We start from the raw sequence: 21163 nt of genomic DNA, 5'->3' as shown, positions 1-21163 counted from the left end.
CAATTGAATCAGATTGGATTGAATTGGATTGGATTGGATCTTCATCATCATCATCAACATCTTCATCTTCATTGTCCAGCATCATCAATATCAACTTCATATCATTCGCATCATGAAGTTGTCAGACGTGCGATCGTACCTACAATGGCGATGGCGATGGCGCAGCACGTCCAATGTCGGCCGTGCATCAGCACACAACGGCTATTGCATCAATCGATCACGCATTAGCCCCCACCATTGTCCATCATCGCTCGACGGTCTCGACGTCGACAGTCTGTCAATTTAATGAAAACCGATTTCGCAAATTGAATTGGCCAACAATGGGTTTTGTGCGGCGTTGGTTGCGGGGAAGACCATGATTTCGAGACGAGATCCGATTGAAGCTATCCATCCAGAAATCCTATTAAGTCGACCATTGCGAACGCTCCGCTCGCTTGTTCGTTCGCTCAATTGAAATTGAATATGCGAAGTTGAAGCTGCATTCACCGTGCTGCAGCAGAGCGCGTCTTAAAGGGCCGGCCGTACAGTACGGCAGCGTACATACCATTTAGGAGCCGAGGTTGATTGGCCACCACAACATCAGTGCAATAAATCGTTCCACCGCTTAAAAGACCTAAAAGTATCATGTTCCTATTTATCTATAGTACGAGTACCTATGTGTATTGTGTATCCGTCTTAACCAAGATGGAGAGCGGGACGCAGTGCGATTTCGAATGATGATGATGATTGTGGAAGCAAATGGTGATGCAATTGTTGGTCTGGTCTGGTCTGGTCGTGTCTGGCCTGGCTTAACTTGGCCTGGCTTAGCCGAATAAGGCCAGCAATCACGTTTCATATTGTTATTACGACCAGCAAACGATTTCCGATGGATTTAGCTTTTTATATTTTATTATTATTTCTTTTTTTTTTGTTTCTGCGATTGGAGTTTCCGTAAACGCTTGAGTTTTCGTTAAATTGTTCGACAGATATAACAAACGAATGATAGTCGCATGATAGTTAAGATTAAAGATACTTTCATCGATGTTTCAGCAACTGCGCGGCTAATCGGTGCAATTACAATTCTGATGAGCGATTAATGTGATGGATGAGAATGTGAAACCAATTTGCGAATATAATGACACCGGCAAAATAAGACAGCAACAAAAATATTCGAAAGAGAGGGGCTTGCAAGTCTTCAGGAAGATTAAGATGGAAGCGTGATCGATGGACATAGACCACTTTGTTGCCAATCATCTTTACCAGTTTATGTTTATTTGGATTTTTTTATTTTGATATGTGGAAAGTTAGTTTGGTTTTTCTTTTATTCAGCGCAGTGGTTAACATGGCAGCAAGCTTCTGATAATACAAATGATACAAAATAATGGAGTCAAATGCGAAAGCGATGCATTGAGGTTGATTAATGAAAGATTAATTACTTTTAAATAGACTTTTCTACTGCAAATGTTTGTGCTATTTAAATTTTGAATTGCGATATCTGCTATTTGTCTAAGATCATTGCAGTGGCTTAAACTTAGCTGCAGTTTGTTGGAAATAACCCTCAAGTTCTTATCATTCATATATTTATGTTAGAAACGTTTAGGATGCAGAAGGTCTGTGACACTCATCGGTGCTAATTGCTAAGTCAGAAACTAGCACCTATCTCTGACATTGTTGAACGGTTGCAAATAAATTTGGGACAAAATTGGAACCTTAGGGCACACAATGAGGGACTAAACGACACGTCGGTCGCTGAGAGGTTAATTGGAAAAATGTAATCGTCAAGTGCGGTTCGTCATAGCTTACTAGTTGAAAGTTGTTGTGGAACATAAAGTAATCGAACAAACCTAAGACATTTGTAATACGAATAACGAACACATCGAATAAAGAGCATATTTTAGTTATTTTTACCCAGTCACACGGAAGCACGCATTTTCAATTTCTTAAGCCACAAAACATAAGAAAATATGGTGGCAGCGGAAAACTAAAAATTATTAAAGAAAAAGCTTTATAAATCAAAAAAAAAAGAAATAAAAAAGATATAAATAAATACTGTACAGCAGGTACGTTCTTTTCTTTTACTTAGATTATCGAAGTACAAGCATCGTGCTTTGCTTTGTTAACATAAAAGGCAATCAATCAAAATGGCGCTTAAAACGCCATCACCAATTTCTATGGGCAATGAGGGTAAATTGGAAGAATTTCAAAAATTTCGAGTAGCATTCGAAAACTACGAAATAGCAACTGGTTTGGACGAAAAAACCGAAAAAGGTGGTAAAATGACAGGAGAAATCACACTCTCTATAGATCCAAATATAAAACCTGTGAAACAAAAGCCAAGAGGAATTCCAGTGTTATTCAAAGAAGATCTAAGAAAAGAGTTGAAAGATCTTGAAGATAGAGGCATTATAGAAGAAGTAAACGAACCGTCAGAGTGGATCTCAAACATAATTCTTGTTAAAAGAAAATCCAAGCTCAAAATTTGCTTTAATCCATACCATCTCAATCAAGAACTCATGCGTGAACACAACCAATCTACGACTATAGAAGAAATCTTACCGCACCTTTGAAAAGCAAAAGTATTCTCAACACTTGATGCAAAAAATGGCTATTGGCAATGTCAATGTCAACTAGACGAAAACTCAAGAAAACTTACGACATTCTGGACACCATTTGGGAGATATAGGTGGGTGAGAATGCCATTTGGTATTTCTCCAACAACAGAAATTTATGAAAAGAAGCAAAGAGAAGTTTTGCATGGCTTACGAGGCATAGAACCATTAATGGACGACATTTTAGTGATCGGCAGCGGAGACAAGCTGGAAGAAGCTGAAAGAGATCATGACTTAAGCGATGCAAAGACATGAATCTAAAACTTAAAGCGAGAATTAAACTTGACAGTGTTCCAATCTATGGTCATTTACTGACTTCAAGTGGTTTAAAACCAGATCCTTCCAAAAGTACAAGCTATTTTAAACCTTAAAGCACCACAAAACGGGACAGAAGCCCAAAGTTTGATAGGATTTTGTGTATATTTGGCAAAATTTTTACCGAAACTATCAACAATAATAGAACCTATCCGAAGAAGCTCGAAAAACGAAGAAGAATTTATATGGGGAAAACAGCAGAAGGAAGCATTCAATACAATCAAAGTGCTAGCCACTCAGCAACCTGCACTTAAATTTTTCAACTCAACCAAATCAAATCACCATACAATGCGATGCCAGTGGAACAGGATTAGGAGCAACCCTTTTGCAAGAAGGACAACCAGTCATGTATGCATCAAGAGCACTGACATTCACCGAACAGCGATATACACAGATGGAAAAAGAATGTTTAGCAATTCTGTTCTCATGCAAACGATTCGACAAATATGTTTGTGGGGAAGACGAAATTATTGTTCAAACAGACCACAAGCCACTTCTTACCATTTTCAATAAGGACTTAATGAAGGCATCACGAAGAATACAGAGAATGCTCCTAAGTTTGCAACGATATCACATCATACTCAATTATGTCGAAGGAAAACATATGTATATCGCAGATCTTCTCTCAAGGTATGTTGATTACACTGAAAATTCTCCGGAAAAATCGGTTTACGAAGAAGAAGTATACAAAATCGACAAAGTGTTCAACGAAATCTCAGAATTCAACATCACGACCGAAGTTGACCTTGACGACATACAGATTGAAGACATCCGAAATAAAACTGCAAACGATAATGTACTTAAAGAAAACTGCATTCGAGGATGGCCAGAAAACAACAAGGATTTACCGATTGAGCTTTTACCATACTGGAGTTTCAGAGACGAAATTGTTTCTCAAAAAGGAATATTAATAAAAAGCAATCGCATCATAATTCCAACAATATTAAGAAAAGACATTATAAAAAGAATTCATCTTGGGCATCCCGGAAGAGATCAATGCTACAGAAGAGCTCACGATTCCGTATTTTGGCCAGGAATCAATGACCACATCAAACAAGAAATCTCTGCATGCGCGAAATGTGCTGAGAACGCAGACAACCAACAGAAACAACCATTGGAAACAACCGAAATTCCAAAATTGCCGTTCGAGAGAGTAGCTATCGACATTTGTTAAGTTCAAGCAAAAAACCAAAAGAAACACAATCTATTAGTCACCGTAGATTATTTCTCAGACTACATTGAAGTAGACTTTCCTTCTTTCTTAACAGCAACAAACATAATCAACTGCTGCAAACGAAATTTCAGCAGACACGGAATTCCAAAATTGTGGTATCCGACTGTGGATCACAATTCACGAGTAGAGAATTTCAACAATTTGCAAAAGATTGGAACTTCAAGCTTGCAATGTCAACACCATATCATCACCAAGCAAACGGTAAGGCAGAGTCAGCAGTGAAAATTACAAAAAAGATTTATGAACGCAGCATCAAATCGGGCGAAGACTTCTGGAAAGCACTTTGTGAACATCGAAACACATCCACAACAGATTTACCAAGTCCAGCACAAAGACTTTTTGCAAGAAGACTCAGAACATCCATTCCAACAGCTAAATCCAATCTCATACCAGAAGTACAACAAAATATCCCAGCAATGACTCTAGAGAAGCGAGGAAAAATGAAAAAGTATTTCTACCGAACAGCCAGAACATTACCATACATCGAAACCGGACAAGACGTTTACTTCCAAAAGCAACCAGAGTCTAACACAAATTGGTCATCAGGGCGAATAATCCAACATATTTCCATATCAATTTTGCCAAAATTGTTGTATGTAGTACTAACTTTTGATTTGCTTTTTTAAAAAGTTCGACCAAAATTAACAAGACAAAAGAAAGCATTAAGTCCAGAATAACGGCTTGTTTTATGTTTAAGGTTTTTTTTTTATTTTTTTATTCTTTATTTGTATTCATAAGTTTCTCCAATCTAATATTTTGAATGTCAGTTTTTATCTCGAGTTTTGCAATTGTTAAATTGTGCCATAAATTGCAAACAACTTTTGAAAAATTGAAAGTCACTAATAGGTTTTGTTTCTTTTGGTTTTTTGCTTGAACTTCACAATTGTCGATAGCTACTCTCTCGAACGGCTATTTTGGAATTTCGGTTGTTTGCAATGGTTGTTTCTGTTGGTTGTCTACGTTCTCAGCACATGTTGTGCATGCAGAGACTTCTTGTTTGATTTGGTCATTAAAAACTTAGAGTCTTTCTTTTTTTAACTCTAGAAATTCTAAATCCGAATTGTATGTTGACACACTCATATTTTTTTTGCGAGTTTTGGGGGCAACTGGAGCTCGTATAAGGAGTGCTGTTTGTAAGCGTATATTGACACTTGAAAGAGTCACATCCTCTTTTTCCAGTAATTTTGGTATTTGAACGATTTTGAGCAATTGAATAGCTTTCTAGTTCTCGAAGATTTCCCTCAGTTCGATCAATTGTTTGCTTCGTAAAGGCCATCATTTCTTCGGATCCCGATACTGGAGTTTCTGTTAGGTTTTTCCACTTTAGGTTTACATTGGCTCCTGAAATTTGAAATAAAATTATACGTATACTGTTAATAATTTTTGTATCCTCAATGTTTTCAGATTTCTCGCAAGAAGTTATTCGTTTGGAGATTTAGATTTTGCTTTTCGAATCGGCAGAAGCACAGTAATTAACACTTTTTGGAAACTAGCGTTATTAATGGGAACAACTTGTGAAAGAATAAATGCCTTTACCAAAAACTGATCATCTTCGAAATGTTATTAACGATTACTACCGTCGCAGGATATTTTCTAACTGTTTTGGCAGTATTGATGGTAGACATTGCCAAATTAAGTGTCCAGAAAATTCTGGCTCTATTATTTTAACTACATGAATTTTGTTCTATTGTACTGCCAGCTGTAGCTGATGCTGACTAAAAGTTTCTAAAAATCGAGGGAGAGGAAAACAAAAAACTTTTTCTGAATTTACTTTTTTAAAATTACCACCTCCACAAGCATTACCGGAATCAAACATTGTTCTTACAAATTTTTTAATCGGAGATGAGGCTTACCCCCTGAAAAGTTATTTACTAAGACCTTATCCAAGGAGAAGATTATATTCAATAAATTTGTTTAGGTGGCACCAAAATAAAGACACTATTGAGTTTCTCCTGTAATAAAGAGTTTTTTTTTAATTTTATTTATCTTACAAATACTATAACATTTATTTTATTTACCTGTAATAAAGAGAAGCGACATTAAATGTCTATTATTCAAAATATGAGTCTTTTCCCCTTATTTTACAAATCTGAATAAGTACTTCTTTTTATTATAGATAACCTTACTGTTAATAATTCATCATTACCACAGACGATCTGTCATCACGGTATTTTCCTATTCTTCTTTCTCTATTATTCTTATTTTAGCTTAGGGCTTTCATCTCGGTTGTGGGATGATTACACCTTACATCTCCCCTCCCCGGTTAAAAATTTTGTTTACTAATTTTTTATTTGTAATTATTATTTTCAGGCAAGATCAGTGTTGACATCAGTATCTTCTTCTGCCTCGATTGCTGGCTTGAGTTTCGTTATGTGAAACAGGTTTGATTCCGATTTTTTGTGTCCGGTGTCAATTTGGAATATTGAATTGGATATTTTCTTCAAAATCTTATAGGGACCGATTTTCAGTTCATCTAATTTTTTCCTGTTTAGTTTGTTGTCTTTTTCCACGAACACCATGTCCCCCACTTTGAAATTCCATGATGTCCTATTTCTGTCGAATATTTTCTTGTTATATCTATGTGATTTTAGAGTGTTTTGAAGAGCAAGCTCTCTGTCTTGTAAAAAATCGTTATATATTCGTTTAGCTTTAATTCTTCCGGTAAAATTGCAGTATTTTCGCCTTCTAGAAGATATTTAGGTGTGAAGCCAGTGACCGTGTGTTCTGTCTCATTGTATCTCTTAGTGCATTCTTGTGCAACTGTTGTCCATGCAATTTATTTTTCTTTTACATGTATTGTGCATCTTATTTTATTTATTAAAGTTTGGTTTAATCTCTCGTTAAGCCCATTTGAGAACGCTGAATTAACTGCTGTAAAAACAATTGGTATTTCTTTCTCTTTCAAGAAATGTTTAAATTCTTTAGAGTTTATGATAGGGTACTGATCAGTCAAAATCATGCCAATTTCATTGTTTTCTGTGACATTTTTCATAAGTTTTATAAAATCATTAGCATTCTGAGTTTTCGAAGTAACTATGTAGGCGTATCTTGTAATGTGATCGATTAGTAGGTGTAGGTATTTCTTTGTTGACCTTGATCCTCTGAAGCCACCAACAGTGTCTATTGACATAATTTCGAAAGGTTTTTCTGCTGGTCCTAAGTGCGACATCAGTCCGTATTTACCTTGACCTCTCGATTTGTTTTTAATACATATTTCGCAACTTCTGCATACTTTTTTATATTCAAAATCAAATTTCTTTCTGTATAAAAATTGCAAATTTTGCTTTTCATTTGTTCTATACCTATGTGGCAATAATGTTCACGGACAATTTTTATCAATTCTATACTGAACTATTCTGTTAATACAATTTTCTCTTTACCTCTAATTTTTTTTGTAGTAAATTTTATTTTTTGTATTAAATCTTCTTTATTTTTTAAAATTTTATTTTCTTCTTGGTCATTGATAATTTCTTCTATTTTTATTAGATTAACCACTTTAAGTTGTTCTATTTCGTTTTCGTGCGGTTGCAATGCCAGATTTCTACTCAAACAGTCGGCTTCTTGATTGTATTTTCCTGGTAAATATTTAATATCAAAGTCGTATTGCGACAAATAATATGTGAGATCGCCTTTTCTAATGGTTTATGGTCCGAAAAAACTGTAAATTTCGTTCTTATAAGCCGATGCTGTCAATATTTCACAGCTTCTTTTATGGCTATGCATTCTAAGTAAATTCCCTTTTTTTTTGGGTTTCGTTTAATTTTTTTGAAAAGTATGTTATAGGTTTTTTTTCTCCATCTATTTGTGGCTGTTTAAAAATTGCTCCTATTCCTTTTAAACTAGCATCTGTGTATATGTGTATCGGTAATTTTGGATCAAATATCCCCAACACCGGTTGACAACAAAGTAGATTTTTAATTTTTCAAATGAATCTTGACAATCTTTCGTCCAAATAAATTGTTTGTTCTTTCTTAATAAATTATGCAGTGAATCTAGGATAGTTGCATTGTGTTTTACGTATTTATTGTAAAAATTGATTTTTCCTAAAAATTGTCGCACATTCTTTCTTGTTTTCGGAATAGGGAAATTTCTTATTGATATTAAGTTATCTTTTATTGGCCTTATCGAATTATTATTTATTATGTGACCTTAAGTACCTTACTGAGTCTGCTGCGAAAGTACACTTTGCAAATTTTAGTCTAAATCCTTCTCTCAATATTCATCAATGCATAACCTTGATCTTTTATTTTCTTTTCTCTTGTATGCCAATGTTACTGGAGCAGCAAAAGGACTATAGGATTCTGATATTTGTGTTTCTATTTCTTTTTTGTCTTCAATCGTGCATCGGTAAGGTCTTTTACTTGGATATTTATCAATTAAAAGGTCAACGTGAGCTTCATAATTCTTCACTTTTCCTATGTCATTTTTGTCTTTTGCAAAAATCGGTTTATACATTTCAATTAAATTATCAATTTCAATTTTCTCTTCATATTTCAAATGATTTATTAATATCTTAAAATTTTCTTGAATGACATGCTCATTAAAGTTTATGGTATAATTAGTTCTATTTTCTTTAATTGCATGCTTTTCAAATTGTTTTTTTATCGATTGTATCAGAAGTCAATATTTTTTTTATTTCTAATCTTTCATTTTGGCTTAATTTGAATTTTTTTATACAATCTAAACCGATTAAAAAATCATAATTGAAATTCTCACTGTTTATTACAAAAACATATATACTTTTTTCTATATTAAATTTTTTTATTTTTATAGAGAATTTTAATTAAAACATCTGTTTTTTTCACACCATTGATCGTTTTTAAATTCGCGTTTCCATTAGTACTTATCTCATTTTTATTCAATTTTAATAATTTAGAATTTATCAGAGACACATTCGATCCTGGATCATAAATTCCATTAACTTCTATAGTGTCATTGAGTAATACTTTTACTTTGATCAATGGTGGAAGTGGAAGATCTAGTTTTTTTGGAATTTTATGCAATTATTGACACTCCAATTCTGAATTATTTATACATTTTACTGTACCATTTTTGTTGTCTTCATTACTTTTTGTTTTAAACCAACATGACGATTCAGGGTCGAAGCGGTTTTTCTTGTTAAGTTTTTCGCAGATTTCACAAGGTTTTTTCATGACTGTTTGTTTTTTTACGTTATAGTTACTATTTTTCTTTTCTTTTATTGTGCGCCTTTTGATCAAATGTTCGAGACTTCTTAATTCAGTGAAGAGGTCTTCTGTATTTTTTAAACTGTCCCTATTAATCCTGTCTGTTATGAACTCTGGCAATCCTACCACGATCAAATCTAGCAAAGTGCGTTTATCCATTGATTTATTTAGCTCTTATAAAAATATTTCTTTCTTTAATGCATAGTCTAGTAGCGCACCATTTACATACCTAAAAGTAATCGCATACTTAACTGGGGACCAACCTTTATTTGCATAGGTCTCACAAAAGTTATCTCTCCACTCTTTCCATTTCGAGTCTAATGTACATTTTATGAGCATTGTATACCAGTCTAAACCTAAGCTCTCTAAGAATAGCCTAAAAATGTCAATTCTGTCCGCGTCTTTATTTATTTCAAATCGTTCACATTCACTTTCAAAAGTATTTATCCACTGGATTACATCAGCACTCTTACCTCCGAATTTGTCTAAGACAAACCTTTCTGCTAATTTTTTTGAGTTAAATGGTTTGTTTATTTCACTTTTTCCTTTATCGAGTGTTGATAAGACCCTTTTCAATATGTCCTCCGTATTTCCAGTTCCAGTCGGCTGTGCGGCTTGTATCGTCTCCTCCAAAAGGTAATCTTTGAATTGAACATTCTCCTCGTCCAAATATATTTCCCTTAATTCTTTTGTAAGAGTTATCCAGACTTTCTTCATTTGGTGTCTTCTTTGAAACGAATTTTTAATTTTTGCATAAATTGGAGTTTGTGCCAATTCGTTGTGAAACTTCAATTGCAGGTGTTGATCTGGCATGCTATATTCTTTGCCCTCAGGAGTTGTGGTTGGGAAAATAAAATTTGATTTAGCCTCGTCACCAGCCTTGACTACAAATTGGAAACAAAGTTTGTTCATCTTTTTGAATTAGTTAAGACGATAATGTCGTTTTATAAAATTATATTCAATAAATTTGTTTAGGTGGCACCAAAATAAAGACACTATTGAGTTTCTCCTGTAATAAAGAGTTTTTTTTTTACAAATACTATAACATTTATTTTATTTACCTGTAATAAAGAGAAGCGACATTAAATGTCTATTATTCAAAATATGAGTCTTTTCTCCTTATTTTACAAATCTGAATAAGTACTTCTTTTTATTATAGATAACCTTACTGTTAATAATTCATCATTACCACATGACGATCTGTCATCATGGTATTTTCCTATTCTTCTTTCTCTATTATTCTTATTTTAGCTATGGGCTTTCATCTCGGTTGTGGGATGATTACTCCTTACATGCTCAAAAAGAAAACTTCAACAAAAAAACTCAACACAATATTTTTGGAAAATCGGGCATTGAAAAAAACACTATTTCTAATTAAAGATTAAATAAATAAAAACTTAGGAGAACAATTACAAATTTGTCCAACTTTTTTCACTCTATAACGGTGCCAATTTTATTTTTGTTGTCTTTGTTGGTGTCCTGCCAAAGAAGGTAGTAAAAAGTACCCTCTGAGCTGAAAATGGATCACATCTCTGAAGATGATTTTTAATCAATCGGGATCACTTTAATGAATTTCAAGAATACATTCAGGTAGTGTAAAAAACATTGCTGGTGTTCGACCAATTTTTGTTAACTCAACTGTCAAAGTTGATAGATAGCAAACATATGATTATACAATTTTGAACTTTTGATAAACATTTCACCAAACGACAGAGTGAGCAAAATGGCGCAGGGACATAAGTCCCCGGAACACAGGTCCCGAATTTCTTTTTCGGGACTTATGTCCCACTTTGCTGGGTCACAAGTCCCGAATTCGATTCGGGACTTATGTCCCACCCTACTGAGACGTAATTCCTGAAAAAATATTTCGGGACTTATGTCCCACGTATATGTTTTTTTTTATTTTTACATAAATATACGCATAGAGACAATTTAGAGAAACCACAGTTGACGAAATGGTAGAACCGGTTTTATTCTCTCGATTTTTTTTTCGGTAGTACAGTAAAGGCATTGCATTAAATCGGTGTTATAAAGAAATTGAGAAAAATATTATAATCGCGCGATTTTGTCATTTTTATTTAATAAAATTCGCAATAATTTGTTTGCCTTATAATATTTTTCTCAAATTCTTTATAACACCGATTTATGCAATGCCTTTTTAAATTATAGGTATATATGTATTATATTTTCTTAAATATGATTAAAGAAAATATAAAATGCAATTATATTAGTAATGTTCTCAAAACAATACAAATATATGTGTATATATATGTTAACGGAAATGTATGAAACCTAGGAATTATATACAATTCCTAGGAAATATATACAATGTCGAGTCTATTTAGGAAATGTATAAAAAGATTTATAAAAGATTATTTACAATACATTTTTCCTAGGAAATGTATATATTTCCTAGGAATTGTATACAACTGTATATATGTATATCAAAAATCTGGAAAAATAAAACATACTAACTAAAAATGAAATAAAAAGAGTTTTCTTAATTTTTTTACTTTATTTTTAAACGAAAGAACTTATTTATTTTTACAGCGTAAGCTGGAGTGTGCGTAGTGAAATTTCGGTACTATAGGTAACTCTTTGGTATCCAGAATATTTCTAGGGCACACACTGAATTCAGATCTAGAATACAATTGTTTTATGATTCCATTCTTTGTTCCAATCTGATAAAGCTCGTTATCTGTTTTATTTAAGATTACACGTATAATATTTCGGGCGTCACCACGTCCTCGGTCGACTTCTGGTACGGAAATCCTTACAGAAGTTGCTATGAACACAGAAGGAAACTTGTTGTCACTTATTTTTAACATTTTTCCTGCCTGTTGTTGCATAATAGACAGAGCAGTTTGGACCCCTGTCCTTTCGTTGCCTCTTCAGCTACAGAACAAATTGCGTGGAGTGCACATCCGCATTGTCTACAAGTGTGAGCTTCGGTCGTTTCTTTTGAACAGACAATGCATTCTTTATTATATGCACTGGCTGAAGGTACTGTGCTGGTCTCACACTGTTCTAAATTATTACAGTCTGGGATTGGTTCTATCATATTTACATTAAGTTTAGCCGTTGATGCCTTGGGATCTTCTTCACCATTCTGTTGATAGTTTTCAATGATTTTCTCTAAATCTTCTCCAGTTTCGATGTTTTGCGTGAAATCATTTAGTAACTGTAGACCTACCTTAATTTTACATCCAAAAAGGGCTTCATAAGGAGTTTGCTTAATTTCAGCGTGAAAAGCCCTGTTTTTCATGAGTTGAACAAACTTTATACCCTCGCTTCAATGTGAATTATTATTGTCTTGCATCCAAGTGGTAAGCATATTTTCGATATCCTGATTCGCCCTTTCCACACTTCCCTGGCTTTGCGAATGCCTGGGCTTACCATTTATAATTTTTAAGGTAGGCCAATATATTTTTAAATTTTCGATTACTTTGTTGGAAAACTCTCTGCCATTGTCGGACTGTAGAATGGCTGGAGCACCCAGGAGAGTAAATATGTCTAATATTATATACGCCACCTCTTCAGCTCGTTTAGATTTAAGTGGTCTTAGTACCACAAATTTTGTAAGGTGGTCTTGATAAACAAGTATAAATTTGTGTATAAATTTGTATTGTATATAATGACAGATTATATACATTTCCCATAAAAAGCTGAGAAGTATGGGATTTATATACAATTCCTATTGCTGCTTAGGAGATTTATAGAATTCCTAGGCAATGTGTATAAAAAGAATTAATTCACACATTTCCTGGCGATTTTTGGCATTTTATACATTTCCTAGGAATTATATATAACGACGGATTACATACATTTCCGGTAACATATATATCTTTAATTATTTGATAACTTGCGATTCCATAAGTTTTTCTACTACCAAATTTTTTTTTGTAAATGCAAAAGAGCACATTCTTCAAATTGTTTTTGTTTCATTCGGGACTCATGTCCCATTTTTGGCTAAAAAATTCAGGACTTATGTCTCAGTAGGGTGGGACATTAGCCCCAAATCGAATTCGGGACTTATGACCCATCAAAATGGGACATAAGTCCCGAAAAAGAAATTCGGGACTTATGTCCCGGGGACTTATGTCCCTGCGCCGTTGGAGATAGAAGAGAGCCCAGACTTAAACCCATCCAATACCACTATTGCATGATCCGAAATGTAATTACTAATCCAATGAAGAAGGGATTCATGAAAACTAAAAGCACTCATTTTCGATAAAAGAGACTGACGCCAAGCCCAATTTTTGAAGATACTTCAAGTGCAATTCTATAAATTTCTCCAAAACAATGTACATAATGCATGAAAATACTTTAAAGTTGTATAAAAATATAAAGACACCAGTTTTTGGAAAGAACCAAACCTTAGGTTTCAGTTTTTATTTCTGTAGTTATATTTTTTTCCATCACTGTATATTAAGCAAGCATCACCTGTCTGAAACGTTGATCGTTGATTTTTTATACTTTTATAAACAAAAATTTAACAAAAGCTTATTGTGGATTTTTAAATTAAACCCAATTTGTCACTTTAATCCTAAGAGAAATATCCTAAAAAAAATGTAAGTAACTCACAGCCAAATCGTTAACAAGCAACCAATAGGTCATTTTGGTTTAGAACTCGATTACTTCTTCACTGTTAATAATGTCAATAATCATTAAACTGTGGTGAGCTGGACTTGTCCGGATCTTTAAATGTTGTATTTAACATTTTATTATGACTTGGCCTTTGACCAAGTTTGGAACATCATTATGAAAAGATTCAGTTTATAAGCTACTAAGTAACTTATGCATTAAAAAAAAATAAAGTCCTGAGCTTATTGGCAGATCGGAAATTCTTAAGCTTGTTTTGAATGATAATTATTTAATTTTTAACAAAAGAAGTTTCGAAGTAATAATTTTCTAATCAGAATTTACCCAATAATTCATAGCTCACTAGCAGATTTGGGAATAAAATCTTTCTTAATTCATAAGTCACTTACTTGAATTAAGGTCAAACTTAAGCTATAAATTTAAAATAAGATTACGTACACACTTTTTGTTTGTTTCTTTAGTGCCTGATATAGATAACTCTTTTTATCTATGGATAAAATCTCATTTAAGAATGTATCACGATGTAAGTGGTTTTTAAGCTCTGAAGGTTAAACATAAAAGGGTTTCAATTTGTAGCTTATAGTTGTCATTTGGATTTATTATTTCTTACATCTATAATATTTTTGAAAACGTATCAAACTCTGGAAAATTTTTATTTTTGAAAACCAACTCCAAAAATCTTTGTAGGTATGTGAAAACTACATATATATGGTTTTCATATACAAAGATAAATGTAAAAATTATTGGCAGCACTTCTTTATCTTATAACAAAACCACTTTGTGAACTGTGGAGAGATTTTATCATCCTCAGAATTGGTTTTCGGTACAATAAAAATATCATAGGCACAAACCAACGGAAACTGTAAGTGCGGCATCTAGGTTTTCATTACATCATCATTGGGAAAATGGTAGAAACATAAACTAAGCGAAGAATTGCCAATGGTTTGTGCAAAAAACAATTTCTTAATTGAAAACTCGCCATAGAGGGCAATAGTTGCACTCAAGAGAATATGGGTGTACATATTGTACTAGATTTGAACATGTTAACTATAACTTTAACATAAACACTGTTAGCATAGTTTAGACAGAATGTTATATACAGCGGAAGTAAAATATGCATACATGATGCTATGGTACTGTTATTTAGTTTCCCTATGTCACCGCTTGTATTTATACACCGACCGCCACGCTCGCCATAGTACATGAAAAGTAAATTGTTTAGGTATTAAATTATTAAAGAAGCATACACGAAAAAAAAATAATTACTTGCTGGAATTGAATTTAAATGAAATGTAATGAAATAAAAAATTACGTCAATTAAACATTTTTCTATTTTCATATTTATTTCATGTATGACAGACCATCACATCAGACACAGATCAATTAAAATGGAAAAGAGGAGGACGCGTGGGGTGGTGGGAAAAGACATTATTATTATGAAGGCAATGAAGGCAAACTATTTATAATGTAGGTATCGGATAGACTCGATTTAACTTCATTTAGTCTAATTGCTGCATTTTGAATTATTTTCGTCTTGTTGTGAGTTTTGGCAACTGAAAGACGAAGAGAACGAACGACGAAACGTCCTCGACGCGCAGCACGACAGCGACAAGAGCGACAAATAGGTACGTTTAATAATTTGCACCGCGCTCTTGCAACCCGCTTGGCAATTAGTGACTACTAATGAAGTGAGATAAATCTGGAGAGTTGTCTTTTGGGTGAAAAGATCGCGACAAGCAATTCGAGGAATTGTTTTATATGTTCTCTTGAAATTTGTTGGGGGTTTTGTGATAAACGAATAAATTTGTCACATTTATGTTTTCTAGATGGTAAAAGGAAGGGGTTTATATTAGGAGCTAATTATAATTATTATGAGTTGAATTTCAAAATTGAAAACAAGATTTAATTACTTTGATAAAAAGAACGATGTGTGGTTGATAAAGAAGGTCTTTGGAGTTTCATTTTTTATTCCAATTGGAAAAGGTCACAGCTGTTACATAACAAGGCTGAGATAATCACCAGCGTCTCTTTTGGTAGCCCAATTTTTCGGAATCAACCTCATGACCACTGACAACAACTAGCATGATAATATAATATTTTTTAACAATTTGACATATAAATTAGTAATATCAGCTGAAGCTTCTGCTTTTTAAAAAAATACATTGTGTTACAGACCTTATCATATCTTGTTTTATATCTTATCTCTTTGTTTTTATGACTCGGATTTGGATGCAGATTCCTATGCAAACTCAATTTACTTGAACTTGTGCGAGAATTCTTGTTTTTTAAACAAAATCATACGGAGTGGAACAATGCATGTTATAAATAAATGTTGAATCATCACTTCATTAGCATCAAGTTCATGATAACTGTTATACAAACTGTGGCCCGAACTACCATCAGATGCCCATACTTGGATTATAAGCTTAAAGCATTTAGTTCTTCAGGCCTTAGAGTATTGATTACATCTTCTTGAACAGATAGCAAATGATTAAGGTCTAGCAAGCTTTGCAAAGTAGTATGACATAGACATTTCCGAGGTATTCATGTTTTCAGGCTCTGGATAGAAGCTCTTTTTGCACTCTTGACCTGCTTTGTATAAATGAAATACTTTTGTGTGCCTCTTATCGTATAATTTCAAATGGAAATCGTAACAAGTTTGCTTCAATTACCATTGAAAAGTCTTCTTTCCTAGTCATTTAAGTAAGTTCAATTGAGTCCCTCAAAGCTTTTCTACATTTCTTAACGATTTGGTCATCCAGCTGTGCAGAAGCTCTCAGAAACATTATTGTAAGTCAACTCATCTTGTGTACGTGGAGTTCTTAAATTTTTCGGTTTTTCGTCGTTTGATCTTTCTGAAGATTCCTCAAATACAAACACTGGACGACCACGTTAAGAGTCTATTGAATAATTGCTTTTAAAAATAGCGGTTGTATTCGACAAGCTTTTCCCAACGTGATTTGAGCTTGAACGTTTCATAATATTAAAAAGCTTTTCCCTTGTAAGCAAAAATTTTTTCAAAATTGTCTGGTCTAAGTAATTAAAATTAAACAAATAGAAAAATGTCAAAATTTTTCAAGAATTTCTCAGTAAATCTACTAGTTACACCTTCTATGATTTTTTCCTCTCTTTCCAAAACCTATTTTCGGTGTTCATTCGCAGCAAACATACTCTTGAAAATTAAAACATTCAAAAACGTATCTACAAACTATTTAATTATCGATCGTGGTTGATGTTAGCCATACTTTTTGACTCTGTTTGGTCTGCTAAAAGTTTTTTCAACTGAGCTGATGGTACACGATAAAGAAAAGACAATATGAAGAGCAAGTTTCGATGTCGGGAAAATTCGTTTGCTTTTGGAACGATATCGCATAAGTCGAGTTTTTGAAGATCGGGATATCCCCAACAAAATGTTGCTATCTGTTTAAAACTCGTCAAAAATGTTGTATGTATTTGTGATAGATAGATGTTCTTTATTCTGTGATTACCATTTTGCTATACACATTATCATAAATTTTTAATAAATGTTTATGACATGACATGGACTGTCATCTGCCTGAGGGGCATTCTTGTTTACATGTTGTAATTAGTAATTTAACATATTAAAACATAATTATTATTATTTTTTTAATTTACATTTCAAATGACAATAAGTAACAAATTGTAATGGAATAAAGATTTCTAGATTAGTAAAATCGGAATAGACAAACGAATATTGTTATTTTTTTTTTTTAATTTTAGAAACTTTTAGTTTAGTCAAAACAATTTTTTAGGACTTTTAGATTAGTTGATTCAAAATATTTTACGTAATTTTATTGAATACAAATTAATTTACTCAAATTAGAACGAAATTTTTCAGGATTTTGAGTATATTTAAAAACATTTTTAAAATACTTTTAAATTAGTCAAATCAAAACAAAATTTATTCGGTGAACGGATTCTTATGCCTGCAAATAGCTTGGATCAAAAATGCTCATCGATGATTTGGGCCCTGTATTGTATCGCTTCTTTGTAGAATTCATAAAGGCGCATCCAGTCCGCACCATTCTTTTTCAAAGTGAACACGCCTTATCTCCTTCAGAATTGGACAAAAACCTACGAAGTGTAATACATCCTTTCTGTCATGCTGATTACAGAGTGTGCAACGATCGCTAACCTCCTTACGACCGTGCCTAAAGTTAACTTTAATCAGTTCTCCTCTTATCTTAAATATGGTTTCAATGATAGAATTGTCAATCGACCGAGTCGAAATTTTGTCCCTATTCTGATCCTTAAAAGTATCTTTTCTTCTCATTTCATCCTGTACACAGAAAAATTAACGTTATATAATCCTTAACGATTTTTAATCATCCTCATTTTATCATACATACATCTTTAAAATTCTTTCAGTTTTTCTACGCATATTTTTTGAACCTCATTTCGTCCTAAATGAAAGTTTGTCAAGACGACGACGACGACGGCGATAAAGAAGACGATTTCGATTTAAAAAAAAAAAAAACATATTTCTTTTGTTTTATTACTTTTAAATTAATCACTGATGTTAATAAAAATTTCTTTGTTTAATTAATAAAAATAAGAATAAAATTTAAATATAAATTGTATTATTTATTAAAAAAAAGCTTAATTATAAATGAAATAAAAGAGAGTGAGAGAGAAAGAGCAAATTAAGTAGGAAAGAGAGAGTGAGAGAGAGAGAAAAAGAGCGGGAAAATAAAATAAGAAAGTGAGTGAGAGAGAGTATATTAAAGTAGTATCAGAGAAAGAAAGATAGTAAATGCACAAAGAAAAAAGCTATGGTCAAGATGAAAAAGGTTAATTTGAGGCTTTTTGCTGTCGTCCTCTTTTGATAATAAAAATCGTATTTTTTCCGATAACTGCCTCTATTAGGTTCAAATGAGGAGCAAATTCTAACAGAAAGTGATCGACCCGAACGCACTGAATGTAATTACAATTATTTTTAAACAATATTGGATTTTCGAATCCAATATTGTCGAAGATCGAACGCGAATTAACTTCCTTTTTTTTTATATTATTTTAAATTGAAAAAAATCAAAATTGTACACCGTCGATATTCCTCGAGAGTTATTGATCGCATTCACAAAGCTAGTAGTCAAGGGTTTCTAATTGGCTAAATCTAACTACAAAAGTAGTTGAAATTTTCCCTCCGACGTAGTGTAAAAATTTCGGCTATAAAGTTAGTTGACGTTTCACAATCAGCTGTTGATAAAATTTACAAGAGATTAAAAAATTGAAAATGAAACTTATAGTTCAGTATTTAGAAATAAACTACGAAATAGAAGCAGCTGAAGACATTTGCAATCAAATCTTAACAGGTAATGTTTTTTAAGTGCAATAAACAAAAAAATTCATTTAAAAATTTTGTTTCAGATTCAGTGTATGCCGCAGCATTCATGGAACATAATTTGAGAGAACAAAATGCAGAAAATACGGAGGAAGGTAGATTTGAGTTATTTTAAGTGATCCTTAATTATTTCAATGCAATAGTAAGCTAAGAAATATGTTTACAAAATATTATTACAGATTCAGTGTCTACTGCAGCAAATCTCGCTGTTCCACAAGAAAACACAAAAAAAAAGAATATCCAATTCATAATGATTTTATTTTTTAGAATCTTCTTGGAAGCACCGCGCCGTTCTTCTGTTTTTAGAACACTGCAACAGCCACAAACACGACCTAAGAAACCCAAAAATCAGGAGCAGGTCGGTGTTCCTTAAAATTAAAGAGGCGATGAAGGGTAAAGGCTACAATTTTAAAGAAAGCTCACTGGAAAAGAAGCTGTGCAATTTAAAGACATGATATAACCGTGTATAACAGGTCGGGGGCGCATGTCCTGGCCCTACATCGACCAAATGCGCTATGTGCTCCCTCGGATTGCATTCCGTTGGATTGCACGCCCTCTACCTCTAAACAAGCAAGCCTTCGCTTAAAATTAGTTGCACTGGAGGAGGAAAAGTTGGAAATCGCACGAGGGGTGATAGATGAATTGAAGGAACTGCGTGTTCTGAAACAAAAAAGTTTGGACTTTGAAATACTGAAGTACAAGGAAGAAAAAGAAAATAGTACAAGTAGGTAAGTTAATATAATTTGTTACAATATATTCTGCTAATATCTTTTTATTTTTAAGAAAACTAAGAAGAACTTCAGTATTTATGGATGGAAAGTTATGGTGTGTTAATAAATGAATTTTTTTAAATGAATCGTTTTTTTGTTTGAAATATTGAGTGTATTATTTTTATTTTTAAGAAAGCTATGAGTGAGGTTAAGATTAGTTTATAAGTTTAGTAATAAGATTTTCAGTCATTAAGACAAAGCAAAGTTCCTTTTTTGTAAAGAAAACAAAGTAAAAATAAAAAAAATATTGAAAAAAGTAATTTATTTTTAAAAATTGTTCAGTCGACCAGGAGCGCTTACATAAATATCGATGAAAACAGCTCGATGGTCACAAACTCCTGTTAAAAAAATTAATATGTAAATATGTATATTTGTTAAAATTAATACATTTATTAAGTGTAGGTACCTTGTAAAATAATCGAATGTGTATTTTGTCTGTTGAAGTAGTCTATATGGTTCTTGACCGGCTGTTTGATTTGAATGTGAATCTATCGCACCAACGATTCCAGGAATATAATCTCCTGATTTTTCTCGAAAAACCTTCATAATAATATTTATGTACATATGTATGTGTTATTTTAAAATGATGAACTGAATTTGTCAAACATTCTATGTACACATACCCGGGATATATCATGATATTGGCTTATTGATGGCCACTTAATGTATTGGGCCAAAAGGGAACACAACAAATCCAGAATCTCACAAAATGATTTGTGTGCCGAACTTGGTGCTAAATTGAAACGATCACCAGACCACAAAAAACTCTCATGTTTACTTAAAATCCAAATAGTATACAAACGTTTTTTTTTCAACGGATGAACACACATGAGATTTTCATTCTTTGTCATAAGGTCCTTTAAAGAAGTAATTAATAACACACTTATCTAAACAAAACAAATTACCGAAAAACACCTTCGACTCATTCGAAAATGGCACCGGAATTCTTCTAAACTGTATTCTGGAATTACTACTTCATAATAGTTTGTGTTCCTTACGCGATCTTCTTTAATGTTTCCTTGAAATTCATATAAAGAACCCACTGCGAGGAGATCGTTTAAGATAATCACAGCTCTAGCTATTTGGCAGATATATGAAGTTTTTTA

At 32.9% G+C, this 21163-nt stretch overlaps 2 protein-coding genes across 2 annotated transcripts; both read left to right on the top strand.

Moving 5' to 3' along the window:
- The first annotated feature begins 2120 nt into the window (after window positions 1-2120).
- LOC129944425 (uncharacterized) lies at window positions 2121-2546 on the top strand. Its single transcript, XM_056053883.1, has one exon. It carries the CDS (start codon window positions 2121-2123, stop codon window positions 2544-2546), a length of 426 nt encoding a protein of 141 aa, XP_055909858.1.
- A 703-nt stretch (window positions 2547-3249) lies between these two features.
- Window positions 3250-4077, top strand: LOC129944304 (uncharacterized protein K02A2.6-like). Its single transcript, XM_056053687.1, has one exon. The coding sequence runs from the start codon at window positions 3250-3252 to the stop codon at window positions 4075-4077; it is 828 nt and encodes a 275-aa protein (XP_055909662.1).
- The last annotated feature ends 17086 nt before the right edge of the window (window positions 4078-21163 follow it).

The sequence above is a fragment of the Eupeodes corollae genome, chromosome 1 (genome assembly GCF_945859685.1).
Source record: "Eupeodes corollae chromosome 1, idEupCoro1.1, whole genome shotgun sequence".
Lineage (NCBI taxonomy): Eukaryota > Metazoa > Arthropoda > Insecta > Diptera > Syrphidae > Eupeodes > Eupeodes corollae.
Note: the sequence above shows the minus strand (reverse complement) of the source record. Positions and strands in the feature narration are given on the sequence as shown.

What these genes read in the sequence shown, in the direction of transcription:
- LOC129944425 (XM_056053883.1), top strand. Translation starts at nt 2,121, where the DNA reads ATGGCGCTTAAAACGCCATCACCAATTTCTATGGGCAATGAGGGTAAA.
- LOC129944304 (XM_056053687.1), top strand. Translation starts at nt 3,250, where the DNA reads ATGTATGCATCAAGAGCACTGACATTCACCGAACAGCGATATACACAG.